The 21,182-nt window shown below is 55.1% G+C and overlaps 3 protein-coding genes across 9 annotated transcripts; all 3 read right to left on the reverse strand.

The window, feature by feature from the left end:
- Window positions 1–1,572: 1,572 nt before the first annotated feature.
- On the reverse strand, window positions 1,573–11,289 carry GPAT4 (glycerol-3-phosphate acyltransferase 4). 5 transcript variants are annotated; one of them, XM_035562647.2, is made up of 13 exons: window positions 11,207–11,289; window positions 8,812–9,715; window positions 5,934–6,003; window positions 5,335–5,632; window positions 5,080–5,154; window positions 4,558–4,647; window positions 4,348–4,441; window positions 3,794–3,909; window positions 3,510–3,565; window positions 3,096–3,181; window positions 2,729–2,857; window positions 2,568–2,647; window positions 1,573–1,955 (listed from the first exon to the last, which is right to left on the reverse strand). In XM_035562647.2, the coding sequence occupies exons 2-13, from the start codon at window positions 8,974–8,976 to the stop codon at window positions 1,847–1,849; spliced, it is 1,368 nt and encodes a 455-aa protein (XP_035418540.1). In that variant the 5' UTR covers window positions 8,977–9,715; window positions 11,207–11,289; the 3' UTR covers window positions 1,573–1,846. The 5 variants fall into 5 exon arrangements, with proteins under 5 accessions (XP_035418540.1, XP_035418542.1, XP_035418541.1 ...); XM_035562649.1 differs by lacking the exon at window positions 11,207–11,289 and adding an exon at window positions 10,930–10,981; XM_035562648.2 differs by lacking the exon at window positions 11,207–11,289 and adding an exon at window positions 10,083–10,690.
- An 88-nt stretch (window positions 11,290–11,377) lies between these two features.
- LOC118255993 (protein phosphatase 1 regulatory subunit 3C-B-like) lies at window positions 11,378–18,649 on the reverse strand. 3 transcript variants are annotated; one of them, XM_035562651.2, is made up of 2 exons: window positions 18,549–18,649; window positions 11,378–12,695 (listed from the first exon to the last, which is right to left on the reverse strand). In XM_035562651.2, the coding sequence occupies exon 2, from the start codon at window positions 12,650–12,652 to the stop codon at window positions 11,786–11,788; it is 867 nt and encodes a 288-aa protein (XP_035418544.1). In that variant the 5' UTR covers window positions 12,653–12,695; window positions 18,549–18,649; the 3' UTR covers window positions 11,378–11,785. The 3 variants fall into 3 exon arrangements, with proteins under 3 accessions (XP_035418544.1, XP_035418543.1, XP_050571687.1); XM_035562650.2 differs by lacking the exon at window positions 18,549–18,649 and adding an exon at window positions 13,475–13,522; XM_050715730.1 differs by lacking the exon at window positions 18,549–18,649 and adding an exon at window positions 12,809–12,880.
- Window positions 16,699–21,025, reverse strand: GINS4 (GINS complex subunit 4). The gene is made up of 8 exons (XM_035562682.1): window positions 20,915–21,025; window positions 20,645–20,731; window positions 20,220–20,333; window positions 19,661–19,758; window positions 19,235–19,323; window positions 18,749–18,839; window positions 18,549–18,651; window positions 16,699–17,367 (listed from the first exon to the last, which is right to left on the reverse strand). Exons 1-7 carry the CDS (start codon window positions 21,023–21,025, stop codon window positions 18,555–18,557), a joined length of 687 nt encoding a protein of 228 aa, XP_035418575.1. The 3' UTR covers window positions 16,699–17,367; window positions 18,549–18,554.
- Window positions 21,026–21,182: the final 157 nt, after the last annotated feature.

Genomic DNA, 21,182 nt, shown 5'->3' on the forward strand with positions numbered 1-21,182 from the left:
TCTCCATCACCAAATGAGAGCAGCATGGTTTCTCCTGGTGATGCTGGTGTTAATGGGGATCACGTGTAACAGATCACTGATAACTGAACCCCATGTTCATTTAGGTAATGTGTCTGTGTGTATGTTTATGCAGGATCATGTTTTGATCACTGCAAGAAGCAAAGGTGAATCAATTTGGTATAGAAATATTTCCCATAATTATATTTTAATAGATCATATGCTGTTAAGCGTAGCTTTACATCACTGTAAGGAGGACTGTCTCCTCTCAGGTATTGTATTGGGAAGATTTTAGGATACCCGTGCCTAAGTTGATAGTCATAGGACAGGTGAAAAATAGCACATGGTGGAAAGTAGGGTTTCTGTTATGGGGACACCCCATGCTCTGTGCATACCCTGCTTGCACCTTGTCTGGACACAGGTCAAGATACCCTAACTGACCCAAAATAATAGTTTCAAATACAGTAACAATACAAAGCTGGAAGGTGGCACACAACTGAGTAACGTGAGGGTATGCACAGTATGTTTTGGGAAAGGTTAAGGGAATTCGTGTTCCTTTCTCTTGCTTTCTTTTCTCTGCCTCTTTCTTGATATAAGTGTTTTACCCAAATAAAAACAAGCAGAAAGGAAACTACCTTGAATCCATATTGGGAGCTTGTTCAGAGAAGCTCATATTTAAGGACTCTCAACACAGGATAGCTGCCCTGACCTGCAAGGCATCAGATGCCCTTGCTCAGCAACCACCACTCTGGGCACAAAGGAGGATTTTAATAAAGATCGCCTTCTCTAATGTTCTAGCGAATGCAAGTGGGCTTCTGTGGGTAGCAGTGAAACAGCATGTAAGAGCAGGCAGAGGACCCAATTAAAGTGCTAAAGTTTGTAGGACCATATGGATAACTGGAAAGTACACAGGATGAATGCTCAAATGCAAGTTGCTTTACTGAATAATATACTCACAGAGCTGAAAAGGGTACCACCTCCAGCACAAGATTTCTACTTCCTTGCAACAAACCAAGTTTATAAATGTGCAAGTTGGTGCATATCAAGACCAGATCTCAACATCTTCCTTGGGAGACATTTGAAAGGGGATCTCCTGCCCCAGCTACGGAGCCTCCTGCCCACCCTGGGCTCCCACCACGGCACATACAGATTTAGCAGGAGCCTGCCCTGTCTGCTGCATCAGTGATAATTGCCTGGCAGCTTGTAGATCCAGGGGACAGGGGGAGGCTTCCAAGGAGGATGATCCTCACTGCTTGAGCAACCCCAGCACAGAGGCTGTTACTCAGATGCTGAAGCAGCAATGGTCAGGCTATGGCAGGAGGGTAGCAAAAGGAAGAGGAAAGGTTTCTCTCCTTGTGGAGGTAAAGCCAGAAGTGGTGAGAGACCACATACTGGTTCCGTGGGTTTTGTGCCACGGACCTGAGAGGCACAGGCTCGTAAGTATCCTTTGGTTGTCAAGGCAGCTAAGCTCAGTGTAGCTCACCAGTTTCTGTGCTGTGGGAGACTTGTGACTGACACACATGCACATCAACACACCAGCCCTCCCCCTGAGCCTGTGAACACCACATGGAAGCGTACGACACCAGAAGTGTTTCATTTAATATTGCCCCTGCAAGGGGCTTCACTGTAACAGTAACAAGAAGGCATCTTTGCCAAGAGCTGCCCAGGGCCTGAAGACTCTAGGCAATAATAGTGCCTCCGGGAAAAAGCCAGAGAATGAACGAGCAAGTCCAAGCAGCTCTGGAGTAGCCAAAGTCCAAACGCACAGAGCTGCTTCAGACAAGCCCTGGCTCGTGCTGGAGGCAGAGGGCTCTGACCAGGCCCAGTATCAGTGCTGGAGAGAGAGGGCTCAGGAGCGGCTCCGGTCTTCATGGTTGCCTACAATCATTTTGCTGTAGAGTTTCTGTTGCTCCTCCTTGAATGTATCTTTCACCTTCTCCCTCTTCAGACCTCCATCCCTGTGAAGAGAGTCATATGCTCAGTGGAGCTACAGGTGTGCGCTGACACGTCAGTTGGGGCTTCTCAAAGCAGCAGGTCCCACACCAGCCCGACAGCTGCACTTGTACCTCAGGCTGCCAAGACACTGCGGGCTGACTGTCCCCAAGGGGAGTTTCTTTCACACCTCGCTTTGCCAGGAGTGGCACCCATGGCCCTGCACAGTGCTCAACATGGCAGCTCTGTCAGAAGTGTGAGATGCTCTGATACGACCACAGCACAACGCCTGCAGAGGCCCTCCACCTCTGAGGCTCTGAAGATCTTAGTGACTGACAAGAGAGGTTCTCAAGATCCACCTGTTTTGCTAGCAGCATCAAGGAACAAGGGCAGAACAAGGGCATCTAAGTGCAAGCCAGAATCACAGAATGAAGCTCTGGTGCCCAGCACACACAGAAGAAGGGAAGATTTGGGTCCTGACTACAGAACAGCAGTTTTGGAGACGTATCTCCATTTCTCCATAGGCCTAATCTGCCCAACGCAAGACGCAAACTTAGCTCTGCAGCCCACAAACACTTATCAGGACCCAGGAACAAGCAATCCTAGCACCAGGAAGAGAAAAGCCTGCCTGGACTCACCAGAGCAGATCCACAAGGCCTCCCTGCCTGGCAATGGCTGACTTCACTCGATTGGCAAACTGGACAGCGTCCTCTTCAGGCTGTGGGAAAATGACACCATGCAGCAGAAGAAAAGGTCCAATCGTGCTGTGGATCAGGTAGGGCAGGCTCAGCTTACTTACCTGCCTGGTCATCGGGGGCAAGTACCAGACACTGCAGACAATGGCCCAGCTGGTCATCATCCTAAGGAGGTAGGTTACCATGCCATATTTGCTGCTGTTCCAAAAGGCATCTCCAAACTGCGGGTCATACTACAGAGGCAGAAGAGCTCATGAAAGTCAGGCAGAGGATGCACCCTCCCTGAGGCTCCGAGTTCTACCCAAAGCCCAGCTATAGGCCAGCCCTCCCCAGTGCACCACATGAAGTAACCTGAGTGTCCCCATGCCCTCAGACCAGGCTGCTGACCCATCAGTGCCAAGACTGAGCCACTAAGACTGAGCTCTCACGCAGAGGACTACTTCTGCTGTAAGAATGTTTGCTTTCTCATACCTTGATGGCTACAGGGTAAACTGTGGCTCCAATTTCAAAGCTCCCCTTTTTGAACATCATCACAGACGTGTTGTTGATGCAGGTTCCTGTAAAAGGCAAGCACAATCTTCTGAACTTCCCCTTGCGAGTCAATTCAGACGTCTAAGCTATGCACCTACACGCATCCAGCAACTGACCCCTAACACTCACTCCAAACCCTGCTCTCTGTGCGCGCAAGAGGTGCAGCATCACTAAGACAGCATATATGACTTGTGCATTCTGGGCTCAGTTAGCTCTAAAATTGCAATGTTCCCTTTGCCTCACTGAAGGCTCTCGAGGCCCGTGGCTGCATAAGCAAGGAAGTAACATAAACAGGGTGCTGTCCCAGCATGCCCTCTCCACCAGGTGCTTCTCTGGCCTCACTCCACAACTCACCTTCTGGAAAGATAAGAATAGGCAGTTTGCTCTTGTCCTGGACGTGCTCTGTAAGCCTAAACAGAAGAGTGTCACCAATTAGCACATGGCACAGGGGCTGTCCTAGCAACCCGCACAGCACACAGTGCTTATCCTTCAGTCACCGAGGACTACCTGGATGCCAGTAACACTGCCACACTCTCCCAATACCCACGAGGAGAGGCAGTGTCCTCACCCAAGGGAAGGGGGCAGCCCCTGTCTTTCCCAGCCTCCAGACCTCTCCCTGCAGCTAGCAACTGTCACACCTTTTGGCGACGAGGTGACGGTCTTTGACCTCTGAGCGTTCAAACCAGACGTGGGGGCAAGCCTTCACCATGGCTCTCTGTATCACACCCATCAGCCCGCCGTGGATTTGACCCACCTGAACAGCATGAGAAGACACAAGTTACAAGACCTGGGCACACTTGAAGGCCAATGCAGCTCCTACAGCTTCATAGCCAAGCCAAGCTGAGGTTCGTCTTTCCACCCCTGTCCCAGTAAGGCTGAGAGACTCTGATTGGAAAGACGCAGCAAGCCCCAGGGTGGCCAAGCTGAAGATGTAGCTTGCTCTTCCATAGAGAGCAAAGCCAAGAACTCTCCTTGCAAAGCGGTGGCCAGAATGCCTTGGTGCTCTGAATTCCAGGCAAACTTGCTGGAAAGCAACGCAACAGGGTATCAGTGCACAGGGTCTGAGAGTTCGTGCAGTTCTGCATGTGCAAAAGCCTCCTTCTGCCCACAATTTGCCCTATGCAATATACTTGCTGCTCCAAAAATACATGTGGCCAGGCCTTGGCAGGCAGAGCTGGGGCGCAGACCTTACCATTGCATAGTAGCCATCGCTGGCAAGGATGATCACGTCAATGGGGGATGTGTGATTGGCCACGCAGATGCCTCCATTTCGGGGTCTGTTTTCTCTAAATGCAAAACAAAGACAGATGAGGGCAGAGGGATGAAGAGGGAGGCCTACAAGAGGCACAGCACAGAGTGGCTAGTGGGGAAGGATGGTCTGCAGCAGGCAGCACTTCCTTACCGGTCATGGTAGGTGATGATAGCTGTGAGGGCACGCACGCAGATTCGGTAACACATCAGGTGGACATGCTTGCTGAGGAACTCTTTACACCTGCAGCCCAGAACAGAGACTATCACCCCCAGCTCCCTGTGACTGTGCCACTTGGCCCAGCTGTCTCAGGCCATGAGATCCAACCGAGACTTCATACGCCCGTAGAAACGCATCTCCTGCTGGGTTTTGCTGTCAGCTTATGACCACTGATTCATAACTCCTGAGAAGCAAACTTAGGCCTTTGTTCTCTTCCGGTTTTATTCCTTTCAGAGCCCAGGGCTGAGAGATCTGCCAAGGGGCTTAATGTTCGTATTTAGGTCCTTTGTTTAAAATTACAGGGTGTCTGTTCCTGACAGGCTACAGATGCCAGGACCCCGTGCCTCATCTGCAGCAGGCAGAACAGACAGGCCTTTCAAGAAAAATTCAGGATTATCAGGTCTCAAATGGCACATGGAGCTGCCCCATCCCTTTTTCTCTCAAAGACCAACTCACCTTCCATTTGGCAAATATCCCACTACTGTAGTACCAGTCACCAACAAACTGATGCCAGTAAACGCCAGGGCGATCCTGCAGAAAGAGGGAAGTTACATGCTAGCAAATCCAGGCCACAGGCCCTGCGCATCACATAGCCGGTCACTCCTGACCGTGCTGAGCAGGGTCCATGGGACTTGAGGACCAGCTGCACCTGCTGCAGCAGCAACAGGCCGCAGCACCACCTCACTGGGCACGTTTCACAGCAGCACTCACCTGAGGGGCAGCAGGAAGCAGTAGCGGATGAGAACACCCAGTCCCCAGAGAACAGTGAGGCGCAGACTGATGTAATGGAAGTTGTAGTTGGTCCTGCTGAGCAGATTCCAGGACTCCAGCTCTTCAGCTGAAAACCTCTTGGTCACTTCATCATCCATGATGGTCTCGATGCCTTTGCGGCAGAAATAGAAGATATCCGAGAGCTCAAACTCAGGGGTGTCCAGGGCTTTGCCACTGCCACTCCGGCGGATCTCCTTGATCTCCTCTTCCAGTGATGTCGGCTCTTTTGCAATGATACCTGTAAGAGGCCACGGGCAGCTCTGAGCAAAGCGTGACTTGCCCGCTCAAAGACAGCTGAGAGCCAGGGTTTCCCTTCCGTCCTCCAGCCCAGACAGGAACAAACCAGTCCTCCCAGCTACCTAGACATGAAGCAAGCTCCAGGTGCCTCATGCACTTGATCTCTCCATAGCCACCTAGCTAATCCACCTGCAAGGAGAGGGTTTCCCACCATACCTCAGCTGCTCACAGACACTACATTTACCGCAGCTCCCATACAGAAATTTGAACTTCATGTGTGCCCACGCAGGGCACGATCTTACCATTGACATAGGGCTTGTATAACGGATGGTTCTTCTCCTTGGCACCACGCTCTATTCTCAGTGTTGCCCACTGCAAGAGACACACATGGCAATCAAGATTGTCAAAGCCTGTAGCTCCACTTCAGAATTCCCGTTTTACAGTTGGCTTTCAGGGAAGACCACAGTTAATGGGAGATGAGATGAAGGCAGGAGGCTTCCGTACAGAACTGAGTGTGTCATGAACACGCAACTGAACTGAGGTGGAAGCAGAGACTGGGTTGGGAAGAAAGTTCTTACAGCAGAGATTTGTCTACAGTGGGGCAAGAGGACTGATGGGGAGGTGACCAGCACCTAGGAAAGCCTTAATACGCAGCACACATGAGCGTGCCATTCTGCACAGCAGGGCCCCAGTGGAAGAATGAGCACCAGAAGATGGAAGAGTGCTCAGTGGTGAGATGGCACAGCAAGATTTTCTGCAGCCTCTGTGTCCTGAAGGCTCTGCTGTAGCTTGCACGTGGTTACCACTGCACAACCTCCAGGGGGCCCCTGCATCCTGCAGGCCCTCCTGCTGGAGCAGAACGTGACACGGCTCAGGAAGCAGGTCATGGGACTGGCACTATTTTCCCATCCTGATTTCCTCCAAACTCAAAGCAGACAACATGTTTTCAGGTTGCTGCTATACACATCAGGCCAGTCGCATGAGGGCATGTGATCCTTCCCTCCCCAGTTCAGCTAACAGCTGCTACTGCTTCTCAGTCCAAAAGAGCAGCAGCAAGCACCCTCAGACAGTGCTCCCGCAGCCAAATCCCATGCCCAGACTACTTGTCATCCACTGAAATCTCTTTTCTCAGCTACTTCCCAAGGGAACCAGGAAAAACTGCAGGCTGGATTTCTGACCAGTCTTCCTGCCTGTCCTCCAAGTAACCACCCCCGTGTCACTCTCCTGCATTATACAAGCCTGGGAGAGCAAGTTCACGAAGGCAGACTTGTGCAACATGCTTATTGCTCCAAGCCAGCCGCTCCATCAGGGACCTGTGAAGAAGCAGAAACTGCTGGGAACTCCAGGGTTCCCAGTCTCAGCCCCTGACACCACCAGATGAGGAGGCAGTGATGTGGGAATACTAAGTGTGGGTGGAGAGTCCAGCTCATCTAGCAGCTTCCTCTGCCAGCAAAAGGAACTGCAGGACTGCAGAAGATTGTCCAGAAGCTGCCATCCCAGGAGAAGTCAGAAGAGGAGCTCTGACCCAGCAGGAGCTGGGAAGCCTGAGAAGAAGGCACTCCTGGCCAGCCCAGCACATCTCCCTCTGGATAGTGACCGCGGTGGCAGAAAACCCAGACTGACATCCGCCAAGTACCAGGCAGGTCCCCCTCAGCACCAGCTCAGGTGCGTGGCTGCCACCCCAGGCCCCAGCACCCTGGATGGGCCCCTTAGGTTGCCAGACTCAGGTACTGCCCCTCAGGCCAGGGTTGCAACACTGGCCTTGAGAGCCTAGAAAATATTTCTTGAGAATAACACTCCCCAGGCATACATAGCTCAATGACCAGCCCCAGTCGCTGAGTTTTCCATCAATCTGTGAGCAGTTCTGCCAGAGTGCTCTTCTCTCCCACTACAAAGATCCTTTGATAAAAGCTGAAAGAGATTTCAAAGTCTTTTCAGAAAAATAGTTTCAAAATTGAACACCAAAACATGTTGAGAGTAAATGTTCCAGAACTGAATTAAAGAAAGGAGAGAAGAAAAAAAAAAAAAGTAAAGTGAAATGTTCCGTTTTGGATAAACCAAAACTCTTATGTATTTTTCCTCTCAGTTCAGTCACTAAATTTGAAGCCAGGGTTTCAGACATCTGTGTTAATGAAGCACTGCACAATGCCCTGGGACTCCCCACTCACACCGCAGGGCTGCCCTCCCAAGCCAGCCACTACAGAGATCGTCCCAGGAAAAATCAGCCCTGCTCAAGCAGCAGCAGCTGCACCGAACACTGTAGCAGTCTGAACTACACATATAAGAGTCTGAAACTTCCCTACTAAGCACAAGGCAACCCTCCTCCTTTTCCCTGGGCTGGCAGCGTGGGGTGGTTTGGGTTTTATCTATTGGGAATTTGGCAAAAATTCTGGTCTCACCAGGGACTTGATTCAAGGAGAGGTGCTGGTTAAGACAGCTCAGAAAATAACTCTGCAAAGGCAGGCAGGGAAACAGCATAACCCCAACTTGGAAAATTCCACTTGGCTTCTCCGTGTCAGGAGGGGCAGCGAGGGCTGCTGGTCGTCCTCAGGCCGCAGGTCCAAATGTGGCTGCTGGGCTCAGCAGATAAGCAGGCGGCACTCCAGGACAGAAAGGTCTTGAAAGTTCTGGGTTCTGGCCACAGACTGCTCAAGGTTCACACCACAGGAAGTCCCGCCTTGCTGCCTGCTTTTGCTTCATCCAAATGTACTGGAGATAAGCAGCCCACTGACTGCAGCCTCGTCCCTCCCCATCGTGCTCTACACCCCTTTTGGCTTCTTTCCACATCAAACTGCACCAGCACTCAGCCTTGCCTGGGACATTAACCCACCCAAGCACACACCTCCTCCCAGCACATCTGCAGCTGTACAGGACAGCTGCACTATTTGCATACTTACTGCCTGTGCTATCCTGTCCTACTACTTTGTCTGAAGACTTAGTGGCTTAATTACAGGAAAAAAAAAATAACAGCCCGTGATCATTAGTCCAATAAATTGCATTTGGCTGAGATGACTCCAGCAGGTCATCTGGCACCAGCGCGTCACCAGCAAACCAACCTCCTGCCCCGGTCATCTACGATGTTCTGCTGAGGGGCAAAAGCCTCTCCTCCTAGCACGACTATGCTTGACAAGACCCCTGTAAACACTCTCCAACACTCAAAATTTTGAGAACATGACTTACCTGAAAGATCTTTAATAATGTTTTCATGTAAACCTTGCGGATGCCAAAGGAGACTCCAAAAATTGCTGGCACAATGATGAAAACCAGAAGCAGAGTGAAGAGGACAGTTATGGAAATCCCCAAGAGATTAACAACCAGGCTGTCAAAGGGGAGCAGGAGGAACATGGTGAAGGGCCTAAGCAAGGCTGGCGCCCTGCAACCCTGCAGCCAGGCAGGAAGGCTGCCCACAGCAGTTAACCAGTCCTGCTATTATTCAGCAAAAGTCTTACACATGTACCGAGTCCGCAGCTGCTCACAGACCCCATTCCAAAGTTCACATCTTTTTTGGGCTCTGCAAGAGAGGGAATGCAACAGGATCAGGGAGAGCGGTTGGGAAAACAAGCAAACAGACTGCCAGGAGCCCCAGGGAGTTCAAACAGCGCAGGCTGAGGAGCTCAAAGGAGATGCAGCATGCAAGCAAGTTCCTCCATGGGTCCGCAGCAAGTACTGTCGTGAAACAACGGTGTGAATGGATATTCTCCCAAGGTGCCGCTGAGCAAGTCCCGCCGTGGAGCAGCTTGTAAAGACGCCAGCAGTAGAATACCCCTCTGGCTGCTGAGAGCATGCAGTATCTCTTCACAGGGACGAGGTGGAGTCCATCCCTGAGTCCGCATTGGAGGAGATCGAGGGAGTTGGCACTTGCAGGAGCCTACTGTATGTGGAGCTATTATTGTTCTTTCCGCGAGGACGCAGGCACTGGCGCAGATCCTTGCATGATGCCTGTAACAAGTTTAAATCCAGAGGCCCCAGGCATCCACTCACGTTGAAGGGTCGTAACAGACTTAAACGAAGCTCGTGTCCCTGGAAAACTCTTCAAACAGCGAGTTGGCTTCTTGGCAGACTAGGCACTCGCATGTCACCAGCACTAGCAGAGGAAAGAGAAACCAAAGTCAGGCAAGTCGCACAACTCTGAGAGACGTCAACTTGGAGAGGGTGGCAGGAGGCCAGGGACAGCGGGCTCTGAACTGTCAGAGGCAGTGCTCAGGCTGAGGACACATCACCCCGAGCAGCTCCGTGGGCACAGCGGACTCAGACCGCCACTCCAGCTACTGCCCTGCACCGCCACAGATGCACATTCTGCACTTTCCTCCCACCCAAACCTCAGACTGAGCAGCTGCATCTAGAACCACCCTCAGAGCGCAGGATGTCAACAGTCTCTCTAAGCAGGTCCCAAATACAGGAGAGGAGCCAATGGAGCGACAGAAGATTCCTCTGAGTGACGAAGACCTTACCGCCCCTCTCACGTCGGAGGAATCCGAGAGCAGGGAGCCAGCCAGGTCCCAGATTCCTAGGCAGGAATCACTTCCTCTGCTCCCGTACGCAGGTTCCCGGGGCGCGGCTCACCCTCTGCTGCTTTACGAACAGTTCATGACAGGAAGCTAGCCCAAGGGAAGAATTACTGCCGATGATTAGCCAAAGTGGAACTCGCCGGGGCACGGGGACCAGGCAAAGGTCAACAACCGACACCACGGCTCTTAGAAGGCGATGCCCCTGGCAGAAGCGGCACGCGGGAGGCCAACGCGGGCTGCTAGAAAGAGCTCAGAGGAGAACGCCCTCCGGACGCTGCCTTCGCCTGCCACCGGAGGGCACGAGCCTGGGCCTGAAGACGGGCTGGGACAGGCACTTGAGAAGTGCACGCGGGCAGAGGCTGGGCAGGCCCCGCTGCTCCCCCGCAGGGCGCGTTGCAGCCGCCGGCTCCGCAGCGTTACCCGCCGGCAGCTCCGCTCCTGCCCCAGGGGCGCACGGCGCCCGTCCGAGCGGCTCCCCGGGGGAGGCAGCTCCGCAGCCCCGCACGGAGCCGCCCGTCGGGCCGAGCCCGCCGCTCGCCAGCCCGGTTCGCGCGCTGCCGGCCGCCCGCCGCCCCGAGACGGGCTCAGGGACCGCGGCACGCCCCGGGCGGCGCAGGGCCGGCGGCCGCGAGTACCGCCCCCCGGGCCGAGGCGGGCAGCCCCCCTCCGGCTGCGGCCGCCGGGACCGCCCCGCCCCGCCCCGCCCGGCGCTGAGCCTGGGCCCGGCCGCCGGAGCCGGGGCGGGCGGCGCCGCGATCGCGGCTCCCCGGGGCCCGGCGCGGAGCCTTACCGGAGACCGCCCAGCGCCACGGCAGGGCCGGGCCGGCCCCGAAGCCCTCGGCCGCTCGACGGGGCCGGGCCGGGCCGCACCTCCCCACGCGCGGGGGCGCTGCGGCGCGGCCCGCACCGGGCGGGGAGGCCGCGCTCCTGCCGGTTAACGGTCCGCGGCCGGGCCGGGCCCCGCGCTGCCGCCCCGTCCCGCCCCGCCCCGCCGGCCGTCCGCAGCGGGGCCGCGTCCCGCGCCGCCCCGTACCGAGCCGAGCCGCCCCGCCCCGCCCGGCGCTCACCTGCCGCCACTGCCGCCGGGCCCGGCCCCGCCCCCGCCACGTGCCGTGCGCGCCCCCGCCCCGCGCGCTGACGCCAGCGCGGTGCCCGCGGGGCCGCGCACGTCGCAGGGCCCCGCCCCGCCGCAGAGCCGCAGCCGCTCTCGCCCCGCGCCGCCTTTATTGAGCCCGTCACAGCCCGGCCGCGCCGCGCCCCCCCCGCCCCGGAGGGCTCCGGGCCCCCGGGGCAGCCTCGCTCCCCGCAAGGCACTCGGGCGGCATCCGCCCCCCGGTCCCGGTCCCATCGCCGGCTGTGGGTCGCAGCAGCCCGTCCGTCCCGCTGTCCCTGCCCCTCACGGCAGCGGTGCCTGCAGAAGGTACCGACGGGAATCGCACCCGGAGCAGCTCCCAGGCGGTGCGGCAGGGCCAGCCTTGAAGGTCCCGTGAAGAGCGGCAGCTGCTCGCCCAGCGGCAGGCCGGAGGTGTGAAGGAGCTAACAAACTGTGAGCGGCACCTCCCGCTGCTGGCCCCCGCCCCAGTGAGCCCCACACCACAGCATGGACGTGGAAGGAAGGGACCTACGCCTCTCCACCCGCTGCTTTCCTACCAGTAAGGGGCTTGAGTCTCTGAGCGCCGCCAGGTCTGCAGGTGAGAGAGGACAAGGGCGGCAGCCCGGGAGGCGCCGAGATGCTCCCGGGCCCCGTTGGCACTCTTCACGGCATGGGAGGGAGGGCGGATCACGCCCACATGGCAGATCTTGTAGTTCCTCCCATGGTTGTTGTCCCAGTGGGTCTTCTGCCCACACTGAAAGGAGATGCAGAACTCTGTGGCCCTGCGGGAACTGGATGACTTGGGCAGTGAGAGCTCGAAGGAGAAGGTGTCTGTGTCAGCCGAGCCATATGTGCTATGCATGTACTGGCAGGAGATGTCTCGGAAGCTCTTCCAGCCATCAAAAGTGATGCGGACCGTGACTTTCTTCTCATACTCGATGTTTCTGACCTTCACCGTCCCTGACAGGGCACGGTCCTGGACCAGGCAGCTCTCCAGGCAGACCAGGTTGCTGTGCAGGCGGCTGCGGAAAGCCGCATAGTCTGAAGAGGGCTGTGGGAAGTCCAGCACGTACCTGCAAACTTCTGGGCGTGAGTCCTGCAGCCTGGGTCGGAAGCAAGCGAGGTCTGACAGGGCATGCTGCAAATCACAGAGGTCCTCCTCGATCTTTGAGAAGAAACGGACGGCTGTCAGCGAGAGCCCTTTCATATCAGCAAACACGACCCTCTTCTTCTTCTGGCTCTTGGAGCTCTTGGTGCTATCTCGCCGCTCAGGCTCGTGTTCCACGCTCAGCTTCTGGTTGAGACAGGAGCGGAGAGGTTTGCGCGCCCGGCTGCCCCGCAGCTCCTCGTAGGAGTTCAGCAGCTTGCGGATGGGGGGCGAGTGGCCCAGGCAGAGCCGCACGGCCAGGTCCACGGGCATGGCTGGGGGGGCGACGGCCCGCGCGCTGTACACCTGGAAAAGCCTGGAGGTGAAGAAGGGTCAGGCAGTGAGCCCCGGCTGCCGGGTGGCAGGGACCCGGGCGCCGTACCCGGCCCCAGCCCGCGCCCTCCCTCCGCCCGCCCCGCCCGCGCTCACTCGCCGCAGCTCATCGCGCCCCGGCCCGGCCCGGCCCGGCCCGGCCGCTCCCTCCGCCGCCGGCGCCGCGCGATGAATGGGGCCGTGGGAGCGCCCGCCGCCGGGACGCCGCGCGGCAGCCAATCGGCGCCGGGGCCGCGCCTGCGAGCGGCCAATGGCGGCTCGGCCCCGCCCCGCCCGGCCCCGCCCCGCCGCCCGCCCGGAGCCCCCGGGCCGTGCCCGAGCAGCGCCCGCGCGCAGGGCTGGGCCCGCCCGGACCCCCGGGGGCGCGGGGCACGAGCGTCGGGGCGACCCCGGCCGCCCCGCACCCCCTCCTAGCGGCCCCGCGCCCCGGCGGCGCCCCCGAGCACGGCGGGGTCGTCCCGGGTAGGGAGCGCCGAGCGCGGCCTCCCGCCGGGCGCCGCCACGAAGCGGGCCGAGGAGCGCGGGAGCGGAGGAAGGCGCCGCGCGCCTGAGAGCCGGGCGTGCTCCCGGGAGACGTTCGCTGAACGGTCACGGCCCAGGGGCAGCCACGAGCCGAGCAGCGAGCAGCGCTCCCCTCGTTTCGCACGGCAGGCCTGCGCTGCTTTTGCACCCAGCTCCTTTCGGGTGCTGGCTTCAAGACAGCCGTTGCCGGGGCGTCCCCGTTCACGGAAAATCCCAGACTCACCCCGTATCAAAACAAACCTATTGCGGAAGCTTCTTGCCCCTGGCTCCTTGCCCTGAAAAAGAAGACGCCGTGGCATGCCTGACGTTCATCTTCAGAACCACCTTCACTGCTCAGCTCCCGTGTGACTCCTTGACAGAAAAGACCGTCACCTAAATCAGATCACCCCTGCCCCGCACTACCTGCTAATCTCTCCAGAGCTGTCTAGCCATTTAGGTTAAGCAGACCTGATTTTTCCTGCTGACAGCACAGATCTTGATCAGCTCATGACACAACCCATCTATCAATATTTATACACGGCTTCCCACTGCCACTGTGTCTGAACGTCTTCAGCACAATGCAAGATCTCTCTCTCTGGATGACCAGAAGCGAGCTTGAACTGTGTGTGTGGCTGGCAGAAATCTGCAGGTCAGCCCTGCCCTCAGTCTGCAAAAACATCAGAAAAAAGCCAGAGCCAAAGCTGTCTGCTCCCCTGGAAGGATGTGTGGCATTCGGGTCACTGCGGGTCAGACACTCCTGTCTGGGGAGGAGCACGGCAGAGCCCTTTGCGGATAACCAGGAGCCAGACGCACTTGTCTGGCTGGGCCTGCGGGAGCTGTGTGGCATTTATTCCTGCCCAGTGCTCGTTGGTACCAGCTCCCCAACCCGGTCAGCATCAGGATGGATTCGTCTGATGGGCCTGTTAAGCCCATGCCTAGGCCAGAGAGCTCTGCTGTCAGCACACACCTGCGATCCTGAGCCAGAAGCCTTGAGCTGAAGCCCTGGCTGGCAACCGGGCTCAGGCCAGCACTGGAAGCAGTGCTCCTTGTTTTTGAGGCTGGCCTCGGACACAAGCAGGGTCACGTCCTTCCACACAGGTCAGGTGGAGGACAAGCCACGTTGTACCCACTCCTGCAATGGGTAACTGTGGCTGCATCCGCCCAAGTTACAAACCCAGGCAACATCTTCCCAGGGTCATGACAGCAAATTAACCCTTCTTCCCTGGAACTAAGGGCTCTTCCTCATGGTCTCGTAATTTGTCTGCTTCTGAACCTTTGAATACTCAAAACGTTCCCTGCAGAATTTCCACCCGCTTCCCCACTGTGACTTTGTGTAGGCATTTATTCCTACTTACTAAAGAATGATCATCCTCACTGAATTACATGCTAGTGAGATCATTTTCCTGTAGATACCCTAGAAAAAAGAAACAATCACCTTTTGATTGCTTTTTTTCTAGATGGTTTTCAGAGGAACAGCCCCCTTGATATCAGCTCTAATACAGATATTTCTCAATTCTAGGAAAGACTCTGTCAAACAGCACAGCAACCTATGGCCACAGTGAACCAGGGCAGTGGAAGAAAAAGCCCACCGAAGTGCCAGGGACAGGTTCTTCATGCGGCTGGGGCCCCGGGGAAGACAGCCACCCTGTGCACGGCTGTGATCGGTTGCGTACTAGAGGATTGCATACGATCGCATACGTAAGCACACACAACACAGGCAGTGAGTCAGTTCCCAGCAGTTTCTTCCCAAGAACCATCCTTTCATCACATCCTCTCAGGCTGACGGCACGTATTCTACTTCAGTGACTTGGGGAAGTTGACACAGACATGGAAGAGGCTTCCTACTAACGAAAGCACTTGCTCCACCTTTCTCTTGCACTCAGGAGTAGATCCGGCTCAAGCTGGGAAATCACAGCTCGCCACCAGTGCCCTCTCTGTGACCTCTTCCACCACCCACCTACTTTGCATTTAAAGCTAATCGCTCAACTCAGTAAACCAAGCTGTCTACACCTTGGAAGGAACAGAGAATAGGGGATCTATTTCAGCCCAACAGCAGACCTTGGAGAAGCTGTTCCCACTCAGTGCATTCTCATCACAGGCACAGACTAAGGTGGATTGACCACCGAGTCTTTTTCTCCATCTAAAAGTACAAGCCAAAAGCACCTCTTCCTTGACAAGGTTACAGATGTTTCCCCTTCCCCCAGCACAGATGAGGAAACAGAAGCACTGTGTTAGCAGTGAGACAGTATCCAGTCCCGGAAGTGTCCGGGTACTTATTTATGGAAGGACCCAAATAGCAGACAGTAGCATTTTCAGGTAGGCCTAAACTTAATCTGTTAGCCTGATTCCAACCTATTAGCCATTTTCAAAAATCCTGCACAGCCTGCGATGATGCTGCCATGTACCAGCTTTCACACTCCAGAAAGGAGCTGTGCTGCAGGCACTCTAGGAAAAATCAACTCTGGTGGAGATTTGGCTACTAGAAGAGGGCAGAGGCCCCTTTCACTCACACTGCTGCAGCCACGTGCTGCCCGGACAATTGTTCAGTCAAACTTAATAGGGCCAAGGAGAAAGTCTGCCAGACACGCCGCCTAGACGTTCTCCAAGCAGCTCTTCCAGAGCATGTTTTGCAGCAGCAGATTAACAACGACTTTGAACGGGAGCTTCAGTCACCTCTGTGAAGCTGCCTGGGCTGGGTACAATCCAGGAATGGGCAGGGTACAATCCAAAGCCCTTTCCTGGGGGCTGCGCGGAGGTATGCGCTACTGATTCCTAAGGATTAAACCCAGCTTCCTCTTAACATCTATACTTAAACGAATCTTCTTTACCTAAATGGATTCATTAGGAACACTATAAAGCACACATGCAAAGCCACTCACACTACAAGATGCACTGTGTCACACCCTGCCTGGCAGAGAAAGGGGAGTGTCAGAGGAGCACCAGCCTGCTCCCCACAGACCATGATGCAGGGAAGACCCTGAGCTGAAGGAAAATGAGCCACAGTCTGTTCATGCACTTGGCAGGCACTGGGCTGCATAGCAGGGGACTAGGAGAGGCACGCAAGGGTCAGCAGGGCAGGAGGAGTTTTTGCTCTGTGACTAGCACCAAGAAATTGCTCATCTCCCCTTCCCCAGCAGCTGTTTCAGCAGAAGGCAGCTTGACCGTTTCTACCCTCACAAATGCAAACAGCAGCTGCAGCAGAACTCCACACTTTCTGGAGGGAGACTTCAGATTCAGAGTGCACACAGCAGAAAGCTGCTTTCACCTGACCCCATCATTACAGGGACTCCATTTTAGTGAAACTAGTCACCACTATTCTTAAATAAGGCGTCCTGGCAGAATATGCCCTCTGCCATGTAACTTTGCAGCACCTGGTTCTAGAGATCCAGGTCTCTCTGTGCAGGGAGCTGAATGCTCTGCTGCAGAGATCAAATACAAAGTGCTAGCCTTAGAGGAAGCAACATGAACAACACACAAAGCATAGATGGTGAGGCAAAACCAAGACTACTTCTATTCTCATCCTGCAACAAGAGACTGTTCTGGGAAAGCTCTGCCAGACTTGTGCTGCAATATCATTCTGAACACGAAAGCACCACAAGCTTACAGAATTCCTCAGAGTTCTTCCAGTGTTCAGCTGCTGATCGTGCAGACCATCCTGTACCAAGGGCCTTACTTGTCCTGAAGTTCACTGAGAAAGGCAGCCTTGAGCTTGAGGATTAACTGTAACAGTGGTGTAATCTCTCTGAAGTCTGTCAGCCCAAAGGAGGAGGTCAGAAAAGGCCAGAAAAGCAGGAAGGCCTCTCATCCCCCTTGCTGGACTTGATCAACAAGGATTTCAAGAGGTGAAATAGCAGCACTTCAGTCTTCAGTGCAGGAGCTACTTTGGTGTTGGCTTTGAGCAAAGCCTGTGCACGTAGCAAAACAGTGAATGGAGTGAAATGCAAATTTTACATGGGCAGTATCAAGACCCCGTGAGCATGAACCAGTTGCTCTGGTTAGAGAGGTCTGTGACAAGCGTTCAAACACTGCTTGATATTTCCAGAGCTTCCATCATGATTGCACCATTCGCAATCTCAGAGAAAACACAGATGCCCAAGGCTCCTGTAGACACTCCTTCCAAATCCAGGCCTACTCTGCAGGCAAATCTCAGATACCTGTAATGGCAAGGGTGGATATTTTATGAGAATAGTGCTATTGTTACCAAAATGCCTGGATAAATCAGTGTAATCAGCCATGTTAGAAGGGGGCTTGTGGACGACTGTGTCCACACTGGGACGCAAGCTGCACAGGACTTTCCAAGGAAGGACAGACTTGCTGTTTGGCCTTCATAACTATCCTTCAGAGGAGACACACTGAATTCCCAAGTTCATCTGTGTCTCCCAGCCAATATTTTCAAAAAGACAACAAGAAAATACTTGGTAAACTCTGTAACCTCCCTTCCCACTGCAGATAACAAGCTAATGCTAAGCACCCCTCACGTGATCCTGGGGCTGTCCCCTGCTTGCCCGTGACATTCTCTTTGCTCTACCTGAGCTGCAGTTTCATCCTTAACTTGCTCCCAATCCTTTCTGCTCCCTGTGCGATAATCAAAATTTGCTCTGCCAGCAAATACCTTCACGTGTGTTGTTCTTTTGCTCAAGGGATCATGTGGCAAATGTGGTGCAGAAGTATTCCCCCCAGTTCACCTCAGAGCAATCGGGCACTTGCACAACAACCAGGGTTGCATAGACCCTGTGAAAAGATCAAAGCCGATGGGGGAAGGTGGAGTTTACACAACTGGTTACCACACCATTTGATCAGCCAGTTCCCACCTGACAGCCTAAATTCAAAGAACAGTGCTAAACTGGGGCATGGATGAACACACAGATGTTTTAAGATGTAAGTTTAAAAAAGAGGGCATCCTGGGATTTACAAAGGCATTATTTACCTTTGAGGACAGATGTGCTCTGTCCACATCTGGTGTCAGACCAGCCCGAGATCTGGAGAGACGGCACCTACACTCGTCCCTCCCTTGGGACTCAAGAGGGACTGTGGCAAGGCTCCACCAAAGCCTTGTTGGAAGGAGTGCTGTGACACAGACCACCCTTGCTCAGCAGCTCTGGGCAAAAGGAGCCCGGATGTACTGTAAGCAATTAAGAGTTTGATTAACTGTGGGGGCAACGAGCCCCTCCGCATCTGTAGAGGAGAAGACATCTTGCTGGTCTACTTGGATGCTCCCAAGGGTGCACCCCCCGGCTGTAGCAGGGCGCACGGCCTCACCGCGCCGTCCCGGCGCCACCTGCCGGCCCAACGCGCCGGCAGCCGGCTGTCACCGCGGCCCTGGCTCGGCACCTACCGCCGCTCAGATGAGCTGCACTGCTCCAGAGGCCACCAGAGGGGCGATGGTCTTGTAGCGGATCAGGTGTTGTGAGCCCTCCTCCAGATCGATGGTGTACTCCCTGCAAGAGGCAGGTGTGCAGTTAAGCTGCTTCTCCTCGTTCGCTGCTTTTGGAATCCTGCCTGCTGACATGCACCGTCTGTGGGAGGATCACCTACCTCTGCTCATCAGTCTCCGGCTCGACCAGGATGTTCTCCTGCCTCTCCAGCACCCTCAAGAAGACGAAGGAATCCAGGTTGGGCTTTGGGACTGTGGAAACAATGGGTTCAGAGCACAGACTCAGCACTCACTCACGTTCCTCTGCAGGATGCTCAGCTAAGAAAGGGGAATTAGGGACAACAAACGCAAGGCCAGTAAAGGGAATGCTAGACAATTCTGACCAGGGGTAGGGTGCGCTGCCTCCATTTAAGACAACACTGGATTGCAGTGGTCAGCACATGCTCTGACAGAAGCACGAAGGGACAGCAGCATTAAGCCATGTACTACACAGCAGAGCAATGTGAGGATACTGTCACCAGACAATGTTTGCTTCTACTGAGCACCAGCTAGAGAACTAGTTCTTAATACTGCATGCTCCCCAGAGCTTTCCCCACACCTCTTTTGCTATAATTTTCTGGATTATCCCAGAGTTTGGCTGTACTCACCTGATTTTAAGAGGGACACTTTCTGCAGGTTGGGTGGCATGTGTTTTAGGGCCACATTTTTTAGGTAAGTCTCTGTGTTTGCCATGTACCTGAAAAAAAAACAAACGTCAGAACATCTACTGATTAAGTCAAATGTAAATTTGCCTAGAGAGCATTGATTCAAAAATGCCAAAAGGTGACATCCCCTGGTCCTGTGATTGCTAGCAACTGCCTGACAGTAACTGGCTCGGATGCCAAACACAATGCAGACTCAGAAGAATTATTTCATTTCAGCTCTTTCCTTGTGCATAAGGAAAGCTCCCGCTAAAACTTAACTATACTGCAACCCTGTCTAAGGCTAGCACTCTGAAGAACTGTTCAGTGAAACACAAGGATGAGTCTTGTAACCCATGCAAAGGGAGGGAGATGCATCCAAAAGCTACTCACTCTTTAGCAAAGGCAAACTCCTCCGGGGATAGAATGGAAGGCTCCCCTTCAGCTCGAGACTTCTCCTTCTCCAGGACATGGGGAAAAAACTTCTCTATCTGGTATTGGAAGAAAAATCCCAAAGAATAAAACACAGCTCTCCTAAAAGTTCAGTGACTACAATCCCCACCCTTCAGATGCTTCCCCTACAGGAAGTCACCCACTCCTGAACAGCAGACAAACCTGACCAAATACCTGCTTCTGAATTAACAACAATATGGTCAGCTGGGGTCTCCAAGCTGCACAGGCATATGTGTACATGGCAGAACAGACAAACGTTTAATTGTGCCACCCTGGGTTTAGATGCGGTAACAGAACACCATAGCAATGCTGTGATTCTCCTTCATCACAACAGAGAATTGTGCCCAAGGAATGAAATCTTTTGGGTTGCACCCAAGATGAGAAAGAAAGAGAGCGAGCTTTAAAAAAGCGTCTCACTGTAGCAGGTGGTATTTTATGGGTAAGAATCGCTCCTGAAGTCACCCTTTTCTATCCCCTCTGCAGCACAAGAAAGCATTACCTTCACAAGCCTACACCGCAAGTAGCTGCTGAGCACGTAACGGATCCTTTCAATCTCCATGCGATGGACACTGACCTTTAAGTCTCCTGCCTTTGCCCGTTTCAGGTTTGACTCCTTAAAGAAAAAAGCAAAGAAAAATTAAAAGGTTCAAATACCAAACAACAAGAAACAGAGCGCAAGGAGGTCTTTTTGCACATAGGGGCAACAAAACCACCTGCAGCTCCTCCTGATGCCACAAAGCACTGCCTCCCTGCATCCCCCAACCCTTTCCTCACGACAAACTCTGCGAAGCAGCTCAGGACTGCCCCATCTCAGGGACCGAGGAGCAGGCAGTCCGGGCGCTCCCAGGGAGACCCGGTCACACATTTGCTGGGCCAGCGAACCTCGGCCTCCCCGTCCCACCGCCTCGACCCAGCAGAACCCACCATGTGGTCCAGCTGCTCCACAACGCACTCAACGATCTCAGGCTTGCTCTCCAGCAGCTCCGGGGCAAACTTCTCGTTCAGCCAGGCCTAGAAGAACGCACGCTGTGAGCAGCGGCCAGGAGCACGCCCGCCCCGCGTCCCAGTCCCCAGAGCGGCCGGGAACGCGCCTCAAAAACGGGGTAAGAGGAACCCGGCCCGCGGCCCCCGCCCGGAGAGCCCAGCCCAGGAAGCCCAGGGCTCGTTCCTCGGCCTCACCCCAGTCCCCGCTACCTGCTCCAGGCTGCGGATGAGCTGCGCCGGGGTGAGCACCAGCTCCTCGCTGCCCCCCTCCGCCTCCGGTCCCTGCCCCCCGCCGCCCCCCGCCGCCGCCGCCGCCGCCATCCCGCCGCGGCCGCGAGCGCACGCGCGGCCCGGCCCCAGGGCGCGCCCGCCCCCCGGCAGAAGATGGCGGGCGGGGAGCGGCTCCGTCAGCGCCCGGCAGGGCAGGGGCAAGCGCCGGAGCTGCCCGAGCCGGGTCTGTTCGCACCCAGGACCCTGC

This window comes from Cygnus atratus, chromosome 27, assembly GCF_013377495.2.
Source record: "Cygnus atratus isolate AKBS03 ecotype Queensland, Australia chromosome 27, CAtr_DNAZoo_HiC_assembly, whole genome shotgun sequence".
Classification (NCBI taxonomy): Eukaryota; Metazoa; Chordata; class Aves; order Anseriformes; family Anatidae; genus Cygnus; species Cygnus atratus.

Bases quoted from the DNA above. Each gene is read 5' to 3' on its own strand.
- GPAT4 (XM_035562645.2), bottom strand. From the start codon at position 8,976: ATGTTCCTCCTGCTCCCCTTTGACAGCCTGGTTGTTAATCTCTTGGGG. The intron at 5,633-5,933 runs GTAAGATCGTGC...GGCCTCTTACAG, and splicing joins ATACAAGCCCTATGTCAATG to GTATCATTGCAAAAGAGCCG. The intron at 4,442-4,557 runs GTAAGGAAGTGC...TTTTGCATTTAG, and splicing joins ATCATCACCTACCATGACCG to AGAAAACAGACCCCGAAATG.
- GINS4 (XM_035562682.1), bottom strand. From the start codon at position 21,025: ATGGCGGCGGCGGCGGCGGCGGGGGGCGGCGGGGGGCAGGGACCGGAG. The intron at 20,334-20,644 runs GTGGGTTCTGCT...TTTTTCTTTAAG, and splicing joins TGGAGCAGCTGGACCACATG to GAGTCAAACCTGAAACGGGC. The intron at 18,840-19,234 runs GTGAGTACAGCC...TTGTTTCCACAG, and splicing joins AGTGTCCCTCTTAAAATCAG to TCCCAAAGCCCAACCTGGAT.